Source organism: Lingula anatina, chromosome 7 (genome assembly GCF_051362555.1).
Source record: "Lingula anatina isolate TDL-2025a chromosome 7, LinAna3.0, whole genome shotgun sequence".
NCBI lineage: Eukaryota > Metazoa > Brachiopoda > Lingulata > Lingulida > Lingulidae > Lingula > Lingula anatina.
Genome location: NC_141773.1, coordinates 4,649,189 through 4,665,168, shown reverse-complemented (window position 1 = coordinate 4,665,168; position 15,980 = coordinate 4,649,189). Strand labels below are relative to the sequence as shown.

Sequence of the window (15,980 nt, the reverse complement as noted above, 5' to 3'; positions counted from 1 at the left end):
CTTCAAAACTTTTCTGTACACCTAAATCAGAAGTGCAGGCAGTGTTGAAGGTTTTTTTTTACCTATTTAATGTTATTCATACAAAGTGACATATAAAATGCACAGAGAAACATGTACATGTTATCCTGAAGCATATAACAAGATTACACAAAGACAACAGCTAGGACACTACTACCATTACTTTCCATGATTACATCTCAACTACTGTAATTCATAAAGAATATATGTTAGACAATTTACATAACCATGAATAAAAAAGCACAAAAATACACATATCCAACATGTGTTATTTATATTCACAAGTAGCATCAACACACAACATGCCAAATCTGCACAATGCAATGTGTAACATAAACAAATTACTTATATCTAACATGCTCATTGACACCAATTTATCGTACAACCTTTTACAAATCTGGTACCAAATTTTTAATATCCCATTTATACACACATATATCTAAATATAAGTATATGTTATTAAATCCACAATGCGGTACCAATATTCTGTACCACATCGTAAAAAGTCTTGATTCTATATACAGATATTACACTTATTATGACCTCCATATCAAACCATTGCTTTATGCCATAAATTCCATGTTATTATAAAAGTTAACTGGTTTTTGTGACTGGAGGTGTAGAGGTCTGTATTTTTCCTGAAGTCTGAATGACACTTGTAGCCTGGGTAGGTGTGGCCTGACTCTGAGTGACAGCTGTCAATCTCACACCTGGGGGAGGAGTTATTATTCTTGCATAAACTGGAGCACTACCTAAAACATGAAGGATGGGTGAATCATTTGTTGTTGAAGTCAATAAAAAAATATCATGATATAAATTAACAATAGTTAATGGTTTATCAAAAATCAGAGTGATAAGTGTGAAGTCATCGCAAAAAGGAAAATGTTCTTTTTCAATGTTAAAAGTTACAAGACTAAAAGTGGTGATATCATATTAAAGAAGCAACTTTAGTCAGTACCTGGTTTTGAAACTTTAACACTGGCTGCTGTTGTTTTGGTCACTCCCCTTGCTTCTTCCTGGGTCCCTTCCTGGCTAGTGCTGCCACCTTGTGACTGTTGCAGTCCAGCTTGAGTGATGACAAACGTCGTCTGCCCAGGTTTTCCTCCAGCCTGAGTTAGCACCGTTCTAAGGACCTGGATGTTCTGGGGCTTTCCACCTAAGTTCATACAATTCAGACATATAATACTGTTAATACTTTAATAGATTTATCAAAAGGTCTGGCTTAATTACCAAAAGTCAGTGTCAGTTCTGCCTTTTATACAACGATCTACCAATGTCTACTTAACAAGTCTGAATGAAACCAACCTTGAGATACAATCTGATGAGGGGATATGACCTTGGTCTGGCCTTGACCTGTTTGCATAATGAATTGAGTTGAATTGCCTCCTGACTGGCTGCTTGTTTGTTTGATTTGGGCAGCTGGAGTAAAAAAAAGTAAAATATAGTGCATATATTCAATGTTCAAAGGGAACAATAAAGGTATGTTTAAAACTGAAATACTGATTACATATTTTTCTTTTTTCAGTGAACATTGGGAGAACCACACGAATTCAATTCAGTTTTGCCTCTGTCCTTTGTACACCTGTGTCAATGTTATTAGTGGGCTTCACAATAATTTTGATTTATTTTAAATCACATTGTTGCTTTACTCCACCTGGTTTCCCTCCCTGTCCCTGTGCCAGCTGTGTCAGTATCAGCCCCGCCTGCACTGGGGACATCACCACCTTAGGAGACCCTGTCCTGGGGCTCCCAGGGGTCACAGGCTGGTTCCTCTGGGTCTGGAGGATACTGGAGCCTAGGGGAAAGTTAATTAAACAAGAAATACATTTTTCAAAGCAAGTCTATTGCAGGACAACATTATGGGGTTTACTAGTTGAAATGCTACTCATCACATAAAATTCTACAGGCTACATTATTTCAGCTCCTTTTGGCAAAAGACAGGGGCTGCAGAGTGATCAAAAACAAGGGTGATGGCCTTTAACTCTCATTTACAGATTTCAACAGTTCAAATATAATACAAAGTCATATTAAGTATGTATTTCTTTAAGTAACTGCAACATACCAGATGTGGTTGTGAGTCTTGTCATGGCAGCTGGCTTGCCAGAAAATCCTTGCTTACTGGTGGTCAGATAGACTGGTTTACCTAGGCAAAAGAGAAATAAACTGATTTACCTTGGCAACAGAGAAATAAACTGGTTTACCTTGGCAACAGAGACAAGGTGAACATGACAATGTGACATGTGATGCTTATAAAAGTTTCTTATTTAATGGACCACACAATATGTTAAATATTTAAACTTTACATTGTTCTCCACAAAGTATTTTTTTCTCCTTCCCTGGTCTGATCTGTCACACACGGCACACACTCACCTCCAATCTGCACAGGTTTTCCTCCCATCACCATCCTAGTCTGGCCTGTCACTGGCTGCTGTTTCTCTGGTGACTGAGTTGCTATGGCAACAGGCTTCCCACCTATCTGGGTTACCATGGTGAGGGGCTTGCCTCCCATCTGACCTGGTTTACCTGGAGGAGGAGAAATGAGATCTTTTTCAAATTTCTCATTTCTCAAAATCATTACAAACTGACTGCCTTTAGATTATTCTAAAAGATGCTTAAACAGCTACATTACTCATTTTTTAAAAGTTAAATGCCATTTTTGACCTGTGGGGAAATTTTAGAATAAAAAAAAGGTTAAAAACCAACCTGCAGAGTAAACAATCTGTGTTGGTTTTCCCCCAGAAGTGTTCCTGGCCATGGAAGACATGAGCACTGTGGCAGGTTTCCCACCAGGCTGTAACAGAGTGGCCGGCTTACCACCTACATGAGTCAGCGTTATTGGTTTTCCACCACCTGCAGTGGAGCCACCTGGCTTCCCGCCACTGATCACATGAGTGGGCTTGCCCGACACCTGGTGGACAATGTTGGTACCTAGAAGGATGCAGAAGATTATATAGGAGTTTTTCTGTATATTCAAAGGTTAATGAAATATTGATTAAGTGCAAAAATACACAACCAATCTTTAATCAAAATATAATTATTCTTTTCTTTAGGGTATTTTTTTTTGGCTGTTTTAACAAAATAACTCTTTAAAACTTCTTTTTCCCCACTGAGACATTTTTTTCACTTTGTAATTGTCATAAGAGACAATATTAGCTATAGTATAATACCTTGTATTTTGATAGTAGTAGCCCCCTGTCCCTGTGGGGCACTTTGCTGTTTCTGAACAGCTGCTAAGAGATTCCCTACTGACATCAGCTGAAAAGAACATCAAAGTTAACTTAAGTGAGTTTATCTTCTCCCTGCCAAAACTTATTGATACAAAATTAATGCTCTTTTGGCTTTCAGATAATTACTGCTAAAGCAACAAGAAACTTTTGCCCCTTTTATAATAATAATTATTAGAATAATAATAGAAGATAAAAAAGTAAATATTTTCTAGACAGACTAGATTATTAGTAAATTTAAGTATAAACCTAAATATTTTCTAGAGACAAGATTAATTAAAATTAAATTAAATCTCCAACTGTGCTCCAGGGAGTCCCCAGTTACAAAATAATACTTAAACTGTGTCCCTCTCATAATGATAATAAAACTACTCATAATAATAACAGAGGGTATAATGTTTCTCAGAGGGTAGATTAAATTAATGTATTAAAACCTGTACCTGTGTTCCCCTGGGTCCCTGTTGTACTATTCTGGCTATGAGAGGGCTGGAGGCACCAGAGGAGGTGGCAGGACTGGGCTTAGGGCTGGAGCTGCTGGGGGTGGTAGTAGGGGTGCTGGGCTGGGAGGTCACCTGGGAGAGAATAAAACAATACAGAGGTTACTGTCAGGACTGACTATGACTCTGAGTTGAAGAAAACAATATATAGTACTTTAATTCACAATGTGTGTGCATTGACTGTATAGAGTGGAAAATCACCAATTTACTTTAAGTGCCTTATTACTTTTACCAATAAATGATTAAAAATCTTTAAATATATTTAAAAAAATTCTTTTCATAAATATAATAATAATAACAACAACAACAACAACACACATAACAGACTCTGACAGAAACTTTACAAACAACTCCAAATATTATTTAACATTACTTTTAATTATTACAAAAACCTTACACACAGTTAAACAAAGTAAAACACTAGTCCACCTACCCCTACAGTAGGACTAGCAGACACTGCCCGTGGACTGGTCTGCAACTGTTGTTGTGGACTACCACCAGGGTGCGGCTGTGTCACCAAGACAGTCTTGCCTGCAGTCTGGGGGCTACCCTGGCCCGGAAGTCCCTGACTCTGTACTATGCTGTATGAGTACGGTTTATTTCCCACCACAGTCTGTCTGGGACTGGAAGTCATCCGCTGACCTCCAATCTGGTACAGGGACTGAGTGGGTGTCCCGGAAGAAGGTGCTGCCCCGGGCTGGCTCTGGGATATCATCCCCTGGGGAGCAAACCTCTGTCCTGGCTGGAGGAAGACTGTCTCCATGCCTCGCTGACTGGCCTGTGAAAGGATATGTAAGATAACTTCAGAATTCAAAGCTCTACATTTCAATTAAAATTTACTGATCTTAAAATTTCACAGCTTGTTCCACATCAAAATATAATGATAATGAAAATTTCACATTTTTCACCATACAAACAACTTTTGATATACGAAAGGGACATTTGGTTGTAATGATCATTTCTCAACATTCAAGTTAACATGGCATTCAACGCTTACTGAGTAAACTGACATTAAATTAATCATATTATAAAATAAAACTATGGATCTTAGCTATACATAAGGGTGGACGGGAATTATTTTATTCTTTTACAGCCTCTGAGATTTTTCTCCTATTCTTTTAACTCTTTCCCAGTCACCACCCCAACCCATCCCTCTCAGACACATCTCTTAATCTACACTACTAACCTGTGTGGTCTGTGGAGAGGGTGGGGTCATCCTCACCATCCCTGGGGTCAGTGTGACCACCCTGGGGCTATTGGCCTGGGAGGCAGGTACCTGTCCCTGGAACAGAGCCTCCACTGCTGCCGCATCCTCAGCTGCCTGGGTCTGGGGAGGGGGAATGGTGGTCACTGTGGTCGGCTCCTTGGCTCTCTGGAGAGAGATTTTTGGAAAATATGTTAACCGGCTGTCACAGGCTCTTTGGCTCCATCAAAAGTGATTTTTAAATAAATGAAATAGATTTGTGGCTGTTTCAGAGCCCTTGGCTGTCAAAATAGAGATTTTATATAAAAAAAAATAAACAGTTAAGTGACTGTTACAGCCATTGGCATTAAGCCATGTTCTATCAGAGAAAATGATGTATTTTTAAAAAATTTTTTGCTTAAAAAATAATAGGTCTATAGGTCATAGGTCAAGCATGAAAATGGGGCTATGATAAAAGTACGAAAATGTGATTAGGTAAGCAGCCTACTTACTGATTTAGTTGCCTTTGGTTTCTGCATTGCTCTCTTGGCTTTAGCAGCAGCACCATGGGCTTGGTGGATTAACTCTGAAATACACCATAAAGACATGACTGCCTATGTCAATAGTATATGAAATAGCTATACAATTTAATAGACTCTTAATAAAATTTATATCCTTTTATTTATGCCTCATAATACAACTTCTTCTGTGACAAAGGAGAACATTCCAACTTTACCAAATAAGAAACAGTATTTATTTTAATGTGGCTCGGTAATTCTCTAGCAGAGTTTTCCCAAATAGCAAGCATATTGTTCTCCTGTCAAAACATATGACCTTATTATCCCTGAGAAAATCTGGCAGACACAAAATTAAAGAAATGTGGGAGTGGGTGAAATTTTTATAACTTTTAACATATCTTTAACATTGATAATAACAAAAAACTCAATACTTAATCATTTTAAACTTTTACAACTGATGCTCATGCCTCAAATATCTGAAACTTTTTCTGAGCCCTTCCATCCATGTACCGACATCCTCGATCATTTTACACTGATGATGTCACCAAGTTGAAAGTAGTTTTCAAGTTGACCAAAAATATAAAAAAAAAAAAACATAGCACTGTAGCACTCAAAACACCCACCAAATTCCTCCTCCGACCTGCTCCTGTGTAGATATATCCACAGCTTCCTGTTGACATCATATTTCACACAGGGGTCCTTCTCATAGTGCAGTCTGTCCAGGGCTCCACTGACTACTGTATTCACCTGAGAAGACACCAGCTCATAGGTTACAACATCAACATTTAAGATTAACTCTCATATTGTGTCCCACAGACTTCATCTAGTAATAAATGTCAATGGGAGTGTCCAGTGTGAGAATTAATTTTCAGTTTTTATTCTGATTAAAAATGCAGCTGGATGAACCAAACACTTTACCCATACATTATGTTATGGACAACTTCAATGTGCCTAAAACAGACTTTTATCCAAGTGAAGTGGATAAATTAGTCTCAAGTTTAATTCAACTATGATCTTTGGAATCTAAGAGAAAGAAGCACTATTATTCATAAATTTCCTATTCCTTTTTATTAACTGGAGTATTAACAATGGTCTTAATACAGCACTGGGATTTAAAACAAATTTCATGATAAATCTTGTGATTAAATGACCCTGGGATTCTTCCATTGCATATCAAAAGATCGGGAAATTGACTAAAATGATGCACTGCTTTGTTGAAGCCCCTTGTTTTACCTGTGCATCAGAGACCCCTGGTGAGAGAAACTGAGAATCTTTGAGGAGCTCACATATGTCTGCCCTGGTTCCTTCTCCGTTGGGCAGTCTCGCTGCCGAGTCACGCACTAATAAGGAAAGAGACAGGAATATATAGCTGCTATTTATGAAGACTACTTAGGCAATTTATTGTAAAAAGACAAAATGTATGAAGCCAGGATTAGTTTCTTTCTTTAATACTATGATAAATGTGGTCAATTCATTTCTGGATAATCTGTTGTGAATAACATACAGCTAGATGATCAAGCTCAAGGAAAATTTTAAATCCATGTATCACTGACTGTCCAGGAAGACAATAATACCAACAGGTCCTTTCACTTACCCAATGTTAAAATAGTCACATAAGCAGGTCTCTCGTTTACTAGGAGGTTGTGTTCTCTGGCTTTGTTCATAGGACTCTCTTTATTGTAGACCCCCTTCACAGGCCCCACTGTGGACTCATAGCCATGCAGCTTGTATGTGAAGGCTTTATGGGGGCTGGAAAACCTTTCCAACTCCTAAAAATAAATGCAGTCAGTTGATTTTTATCTCACACTTTTAAAGTCCATAACCTTGTCTAAGAATAGTGTTCATGTCAGCAAATGCTTCCGCCATGAGAAGAAACATAAATTTTTACAACTTATACAAAATGTCAGAAATCAAAGTCAGAGATATATTTGCTCCATGGATAATCCACACAATATATATTTTTTAATTTCATAAATACATATTAAACTGCAGTAAACACCTACCTGTGCCCTGAACACAACCTTCTCCATGTCTGTGGTTGGCCTCACCACAAAATCAGTTTTCCTAAAAGAAAATAAGAAAGCCTGAGATGTTAAATACTAAGCACATTCTTTGTTTAGCACATTCCCTTTTATAGTCTACAACAAGGTTATACAGTATCTTATAGTAAACAGCAGTGTGCATAATAGCATGATAATAATTTTGTTGCTGCACAACTGGCAGAAATTATTGTGAAATATAAATTATTTTCTCTTAAATTACTTCAGGGGTCCAATAACTTGTATTTAACAGTCTGAAAAAAATGCATCACCTTGGCAAACCAAAATAACTGAAGAAAAAACTTTTATAAAATTTAAACACATTTGCCTTTCTGCAGATGTCATATAATTGTTTTCTCCATTTTTTAAAGTGTTCTTCTTAAAATCAGACAACATATCATAATATATTGTGCCTGATGAAGTATGCAGTTTATATTTAGAAGAATCTCAAATCTTGTAAACTTACACTCTGGCAGGTGGCACCTCATCATTGGCATCACCAGACTCCAGAATACTCTGCTTTCTCTGCTCCAGCCAATGAGTGCACAGCATTGTCAAATATGCATCATTATCATGACCTTGACCTATCCACTTCCAGATCTGGGCACGTTCTTTGAAGTCAACCAATGGAATGAACTTTTCTAATGTTAGACCTGAATGACCAATTTAAATCAAACTCATCAGACTGCATTTTTATGCATGAGGACAGCAGTATTAACTCATGATCAAATTTTATGACAACTCATTTTATCTCACTGTTTACAAATTTTTAAAGTATTGGCAATTAAAGATCTTCAATTAAATATCTTTACAAAAGTGTGTGATTCACACTGTGTGGGACAGTATTATCAACCTGAAATGGTTTACATGAATATTTTATAAGACTGACTTGAAGTAAAGCTGGGTAAAAATTAACCCCCATTAGACTCAAACTTACCCAAGATATCTCCTGAGAGAAACTTGAGAGCAGATGACACCAACTCCACCCAGTTCTTCTCCATGGAAACCCAAACATTGAGTTTACTACTGGGGGAATTCTGCCACTCCAACACTTGCTGCTCCAGCTGCAATTAAAGCACAGAAAAAGAGCATTACTGTGACCATAAAAGAATAAAAGCAAAAACTTTTATGTATAAGGATACATAGTAACCTTAGTATATTCTTCACAGAACTTATATATTTGAGACTCTTGGTACAAAATCTTCCAGAAAATGTTTTAGGGTAAAAACGCCTTTTTCTGTTTCAGTATTTTTTCAGTCACCAGAGGAGGTATCAATACAGTGCTCGTACTTTTTTTTTATCTATAGGGAAATAAATATAGGGACCTGTGTTACTGTTAAACAGTCTCCATTAGTAGTATGAACAACATGAATTACCTTTGTAGTGGTAACTTTACTTTCTGAACTCTCAGAAATAAAGTCTCTTAACAGGCTGAAGAAACTGGCATAAACACCAAAGTTTCTTTTCACAACTGGTCTGGAAAAATAATTTGAAATTGATGAAAAAGGTGAAAATATCATCTGAAATTAACTACAATTTTGCTGTGTTATTAGATTAATATTTTACTTATCGCTACTCATCCTAACAATACTTGAGCACTGGCACATGTAGATTCTATTTTTAGGAACCTTAAGAACAATCAAGAAATTCCCCTTACAAATATTTCCTGTTAATTGTGATCATGTATACCATCATTCAATATATCTATCACAATTCAAATAATTACATCACTTATTGATTCAAACATGATTCAGAACAGTTATAATGGCATCTCATCACTTACTGTGCGTATGGATGTCCAAAGGCTGGTCCCATGTCACTACTGAAGTCATACTCATCTGTCTCCTTTACACCAGCACCACCTGGAGGCATTTGTTGGCCAAGAGGAGCCTCTCCTGGCTTTGGAATCTTCAGCTTGAGGCGTTTCTTTTTCCTCTCCTTGTCGTCTGCCCGTGGTTTTCTTGGGACTGCCATCTTCATTTGTACTGCTGGGCCTTATAAATTGTTATATTAATGTTAATTCCATTTAAAAATCAATTTCTACAAAAGCTGACTTAAAACAAATAAAGTATTTTTCTTCAGCTATTAAGAATTATCATGATCAAATTCTAAGACTGCTATTAAATCTATTCAAAATGAAAATTAAAAATGATATGTCAAATACATTTATGGTAAACAAGTTATAATAGTTTCTCTTTTCTTATTTCAATATATCTATGACTATACTGCTTTAAAAGCATAAAATGTTGTTTGCCTGTCAGAAACTGTGAGCACTGTTAATAGGTTGGGACAATTTTAGTGGAAATTGACAAGTCTGGCCACTCGGAAGCCTAAAAGGTTTTCAGGCATTGTGTGAGAAGAATATATAGTGGTTGCACTTAGGAATCTATTAGCATTATTCAACTGAAAATGCATAAAACAGATATTTGCTACAGATACATGCTACATATCAGCCTTGTTAGTGCTCACCTTGTTCTGCTGTCAGAGCAGCCTCATGTAACTTGAGCAGTCTCTTGTTATTGGGTTGTGTTCTCACTATGATGTCTTGTAGTGTAATGCCTCTTGTGTCCAAGTCGGGAGAGTCCTACCACAGGGGAAAGTATGTGAATTACTATATGCATTTACATCAGTGTTTAAGTCTTTTTATTTCATTTTTTTCTTTTGAAAGGCTTATCTTTTATAGAAAAATACAACCTGTCCACCTTAAATTGGATTTGGAAAGTGAAGTATCTAGACCATGCTATTGATGTCCCAACTTTACCACTTTTTCTATCTTATTGTTATTATAATATAAATAGTGTAGCTTACATACCTCATTTTCAAGCCTTCTCTTCCTGTGTTTCCTGACCAAAGCTTTCAGATCTTCATCATCCACTGTTATAGGACTTGTACTTCTCTCCACTCCTAGGAATCCAATGAAAAAATAATGCAACACACTGTTGGCAATGTTTCAAGAGACCAACAACATCACTTTTGAGTAAATCAACTTGATTCTTCCTGGCACACTGCTGTATTAAATGTATTAGGGGCGATAAAAAAATCCCCCAGTAGTATCTTTCACTGGTTTTAGTGACAAAGTAGACATTACCTAAAATATTTTATAAACAGTGTACAGATAACTGGTAAGAAACGAGAAAAAAAACTTTATTCCTCACCTTTCCCTGGTTTGGGTGACAAAGTGGATATAACCCCAGAAGTCTGCTGTTGTGTGTCCTGTTGTTTGGATGGACTCAGCAGTTGTCTTCTCATGTGAATACCAGGCACAGTAATGGCATCCTCTTCTTCTGATGAGGCATCAGCATTGCATTCTTCTTGTACTGACTTCAGGATGCTACAAATTATTCAAAATGGTATAAATTAGCATATTTTTACCCATCCTGGAAATGTTATAGAATCTGTTCATTACTCATGAACATTAGCTTACACTTCTCTTGTACTGACTTCAGTATGCTAAACATATTTAGAATGCTATATTAGCCTTGTATATTTAAATGAACCATCTTGGCAATATTATAAAAATCTTTTCTGAATCATAAATTTTCAAGGGATCAGCATTACACGTCTCTTGTACTGACTTCAGTATGCTAAATAAATGTAAAATGGTCAGTTAGCCTATTTTACCCATCCTGGAAATTTTATCAAAACCTGTTCATAACATTGTTAATTTGCCTGTCAACAAACAACAAACAAGAACAAAAACATCTTAAAATCCAGTGCCACTCTCATGTACCTCTGATATTTCTTCCTCATCCTATAATTCATGCTCTTTTCTTTAGGAGGAACAGAAACTCTAGGCAGCGGCTTCAACTTTTCATCGGGAGTCAAGCTTCCGAGCTGTTCTAACACTCTCTGCAATCAAATATCAAAAAGCAAAATATTATTCAATATACAATCCTTTATGAAAATTATAAACAATGTTGTGTGGGTATGACACTGTATCCTCTTATCATTATTAGTTTTATAAAAATTGTTTAATATAGGGAAAAAAACAGTGACTTATAAGCCCACTGGGGCTGGGTTTAAAAAGTAAAAGAAAAAAAAAGAAAATATTGCGTGCAGTATTACTTGTATAAATGGTATTCATTCACAAGTCACTCAAATAAACCAACACCTATCAATCAAAACATCAATAATTTAAACACTGGCTTTCTACTGGCCAGAGTGATCACCCAGCTGACCATCTGACCCACCTGTCTGGACACCAGGATGTCCTTCAGCAGCTTGGTGTAATACTCCTGCTGCTGGTAGATGTATTCTTTGTACTTGGCCTTCTTAAACAGGGTTCTGTACTTGGCAATGTCAGGGGAGAACAAACCAGCTGAAAAATATTGATTTTTTTTAATAGCTGTCAATTTATCAAATTATACCAGTTTGCATATATTATTCGTAATGTTGCACAAATAACTCTTACAGTTGAGCTGATATAAATGTAAAAAAGTATTCCATTAATTTTTCAAAATTTGTAAGTCTAAATTGAATCAGAGTATATTGTTTTTCAAAAAGACAATAAGCTTTTTCCATATATTAATTAATTTTTTAATCAATATGGTGAATACACCTTACTTACCTTTAAGATCAGCTTGAAACTTCTGAATAGGGTTTCCGAACTTGAAATTTTCTCTGTGAAAGAGTTTTCTGCAATGGAGAATATCCGAATTTGAATCTGAAGTCTTAACAATTTACAATCAAGTTTACAAAGTATGAAATATTATATGACATGAGATTAAGGTTAGTTCATTATTTACCTTTGCCTGGGAAGTGATGTTCTAGCCTTAAAATTTGTTGATTTGCTTGTTTACAGCCTTAATGCAAAAGCCACAATTTTGTTTAAAAGTTTCAGGATCCCTCAAAAATGGACCCACCTACAATTAATAACTTTAATTTCTTGGCTGTAATCAATAAATGAATTAATTTAAGTGCTAAATCTGAGCTGCTTTGGCAGAGGTCACAGCTCTGTAAGTACTTTTTTAGTCAAAACTTGAAACATAATTTGCCAATTCCTGCTAATTTGGTCATGCAACTAAGAATATCATTTAAAATTGGACTAAGTTTGTTCCCTACCTTAATGTGGACTGTTTTTCCTTCATATCATCTGTACCAAAACTGGGGAGAAATTTCTACAAAGAAAAAAATTGTTAAAGTTTCAATTAATTCAAGATAAAAAATAATAATAATGATACATCATTGTAAATTATAAAACAAACAAAAATTACAAATGTTATATTGAAAATATATTATCAAGAAAATGATTGAAGTTTGTTGCAACTGAACAAAAATTAGTTTTAGCTTGGCAACTAATTGCAAAAAAGTTGTCACAGATTACTAGTATAGCAACAATACCATTAAATGTCTCCTCTGCATTTCTGACAGTCCCTGCCACATTTTCACACTGAACACTTGGTTGAATACTTCCTTCTGGAATCAAAACAATACAGTATAATGTAGCACATAAAATTTAAAATACTGGTACCAAAAGAAAAAATGTTCCTAGGAGTTGTAATGAAATATGAATTTTACATAACAATTGCAGAGTCTTGCATGTTATGAATTCAATACTGTTGAAATGATAGTAATAAAACAAATCTAAAATATGAAAATAAAAATCCAAACTATTTTAATATGAAATCTTTGCTAATGACCCACATCCAGAAAATAATCTAGGGACGACAAGAATGGGGACAAGGCAATGTAGTGGAAGCTGCGCTGACAAGGCATGTCATATGGAGGAAAGAAACAAAATATTATGTGAGACATAGAATGCTGCCAATGAAACCAACAGGAAAGAGAAAACAAGGGCGTGGAAACGATTTATGGATGGAATCAAGGAGGATATGAAGGAGTTGGGATTGGGCCTGTGTGGGTGGAGACAGATAACCTGCTGTGGCAAACACTTAGGAGGGGCAGGCCTGAAACAAAAAGAAGAACAATATAAAGTATTCAGCCAGGTGTAACAATCACCTTCTGAATCATATCCACAGGCAGGTCCAGCTCCATTCTGTTGAAAACACAAGCCTCCATTCTGATAGCAACATGCTCCTCTGTATAAGACTCCTCTTCTGAATCTAGGTCAAGGTCACCTTCGTCAATGTCATCATCAGCTTCCATGGTAATGTCGCCATCAACATCTTCTTCCTGGAAATTATTTGCATCATCTTAAACTATATTATCATCCAGTAATTTAATTGTTTAAGAAAATTATAAAATGTTATAAAAAGATGCACAAGAGAGAATATGAATATCAAGTTAGAATTATTCTATCCCCAATCAGGTTTTAAAATGTAATTACACAAAAAAGATATAATGCAAAAGAACAGTTTTGGAATACAAAACTGGTCTTGTCAGGATGAGATAGACTAATACTTGTTTTTTTAAGGGGGGTTTCTGCATTAGAGACAACCTTGTATGTAAAAAAAATCTATGGGAGAATTATTAAAAAAAACAAGCATCTCATCTCCCTCAACCTTGCAATGGCCATACCACGACACACAATTCTCTTCATACTGCCACAAGCCCTACACTAGCAACCAGACATGTTACCTGTGGCATCTCTTCTCCATCCTCTTCCTCTTCTTCTTCCTCCTCTCCTTCTTCCTCCTCCGTCACATCTTGGGTCTGATCCTCATCTTCTTCATCTGGGAGTTGAGTTTCTTCCTCATCTTCCTCATTTTCTTCTTCTTCCTCCTCCTCTTCCTCGCCTTCCTCTTCTACTCCTTCCTCATCCTCTTCTGCATCCTCATCTTCTTCCTGAGGGGTGTCTATATCAATCTCTTCTTCATCTGACATTGCACCCTCTAAAATGGGAGTAAAAAACTATATTTAAGTTTTGGTTCATTAATTTTGGAACTCAGTTATTGATGCAAGAGGTAATAATTTTCCTCAGTACCTGGTATGTCAGACTGTCACCATGTTCAAGCAAGTTAACACTTTTTAAGTTATAAGCTAAGGTAAGGTAAGGTCATCTACCCAAACCAAATAAAATTTAAGGTAAGAAAAGACTGGAGTACTAGTTCAGATTTGCTGCCTAACTGCTGTTCAAAGATGCCTTAAGCATAACTGCACTGGCAAACTAATCTATGAGGATATGAGATTTTCCTGGGCATATTATAAAAATAAACAAAAAAGTCAGATCAATAGTTTTTAGAAGGATTCAGTCTGTAGAGCCATTAAATGAAGACGTTTAATAAGACTCCAGTTTAGTACTAGTATTGGCAGCACATACCAGTCTGAATTTGCATGGAGAGCCATGTTACTACTTTTACTTAGTTTCATTCCTTACTATTCACCTTAGATAAATAGCAAATAGTCAATAAACAGTCGCAAGAAAATAGTAGCCGGTCTGAGCTTGGTCATGCTTAGGCTTAGGCTAAGGCTTAGCGTAGCTGTGTCAATGCCCCTTGAGTAGGTAGATCACAATCCGCTAGGGGCGCTACAGTCGTAACTGTCCACGGGCAGTGAAGTGTTAAACTGAAGTCGGCCTGCTGACAGTTCGCCTATGGAACCCCTTTTTTAAATCTCTCTTTTAGCGCTGCGTAAAAAAACTAATACAAGCCATTAACTAAATAAGTTGTAAATCAAAGAGTAAAATCCGGTCACATGATTTTCCCATGTTGCAGTCTTCGACAAGTTTCGGTTCTGCTTGTTTTAAGTTTTGCCTCTACAAAATGCTAAAAAATTTCAGGTAAGTGCTGGTATCATCTTTTTGAAATTTATATCCAGCAAAGTTTATGAAATTTGCTATATTATGTAGAAAAATCATGAAATTTGAAGGTTGCGAAGTATAGTTAATTTAATCCGCAATATTACATGATGTGAAAATTACCACAGGGAAATAGCTCTGCCCTGATTAGTCACAGGCTATGTGAGCCAGACAATAGGCTGAGCACACAAAGACACACAGGGTGCTCTGCTGCGCCTGAGTGATCACTGCTGGTCAGTGGGCACAGGTTTTGAGCTGAGAAGTGTGGACACTTTTGGTGGATTTTTGCAGTTAAAAAACTTCAATATCTTTGTTGCTTGTAGGAATATTTAAAAAATTCCAAATGATTTCATCCGGTTTTTGCATTACCTTTCAGATGATATAAGTATTTTAATTTTCTGATCAGTTTGAAAATTTTTCTGATATACCTACCTTGAGTTTTATAAACAAATAGTTAATACCAAAACATTCTCAAAGTAATTGGTATACAATGCTATTAGAATAATTAAAATTTGAAAAATTAAAACGAGAGAAGTGCAGTAATTTGACGCAAATACAACACATTTTCTAAAATAGTGATATCATCGTACCTATTTCTTCGTTTTTCACCTTGGCCGGAAGTGTAAGCATAAAGTATAAGCAAAGCTAACTCGCATTTGGATTTTGTTCTAGAAGTTCCAAATAATGTTTAAAGTATTATTTTCAACGCATGTAATATAAGTATAAAACATAGAATTAGAAATATATCGAAAACAAGAAGCAGGACTATATTTCTACCCTTTGAAGATTTTCAATTTGATTCAAA

General features: G+C 36.1%; 1 protein-coding gene across 1 annotated transcript; it reads right to left on the bottom strand.

Annotated features, from left to right (window-relative positions):
• Nucleotides 1–177: 177 nt before the first annotated feature.
• LOC106177329 (uncharacterized) lies at nucleotides 178–15,908 on the bottom strand. Its single transcript, XM_087017130.1, has 31 exons — nucleotides 15,766–15,908; nucleotides 14,017–14,270; nucleotides 13,438–13,611; nucleotides 12,820–12,894; nucleotides 12,541–12,596; nucleotides 12,047–12,114; nucleotides 11,670–11,797; nucleotides 11,210–11,328; nucleotides 10,635–10,810; nucleotides 10,292–10,383; nucleotides 9,949–10,063; nucleotides 9,263–9,473; nucleotides 8,856–8,955; nucleotides 8,417–8,543; nucleotides 7,946–8,132; nucleotides 7,444–7,504; nucleotides 7,035–7,209; nucleotides 6,674–6,780; nucleotides 6,064–6,187; nucleotides 5,435–5,508; nucleotides 4,926–5,111; nucleotides 4,173–4,517; nucleotides 3,683–3,814; nucleotides 3,186–3,273; nucleotides 2,722–2,946; nucleotides 2,389–2,541; nucleotides 2,081–2,161; nucleotides 1,673–1,813; nucleotides 1,324–1,437; nucleotides 977–1,174; nucleotides 178–770 (listed from the first exon to the last, which is right to left on the bottom strand). The coding sequence occupies exons 1-31, from the start codon at nucleotides 15,803–15,805 to the stop codon at nucleotides 613–615; spliced, it is 4,284 nt and encodes a 1,427-aa protein (XP_086873256.1). The 5' UTR covers nucleotides 15,806–15,908; the 3' UTR covers nucleotides 178–612.
• Between the last annotated feature and the right edge of the window lie 72 nt (nucleotides 15,909–15,980).

What these genes read in the sequence shown, in the direction of transcription:
- LOC106177329 (XM_087017130.1), bottom strand. Translation starts at nt 15,805, where the DNA reads ATGCTTACACTTCCGGCCAAGGTGAAAAACGAAGAAATAG. An exon ending in ACAGATTGTTTACTCTGCAG is followed by an intron (nt 2,542 to 2,721) that starts GTTGGTTTTTAA and finishes CTCCTCCTCCAG; the next exon opens with GTAAACCAGGTCAGATGGGA. An exon ending in TCATCAGATTGTATCTCAAG is followed by an intron (nt 1,175 to 1,323) that starts GTTGGTTTCATT and finishes GTATGAACTTAG; the next exon opens with GTGGAAAGCCCCAGAACATC.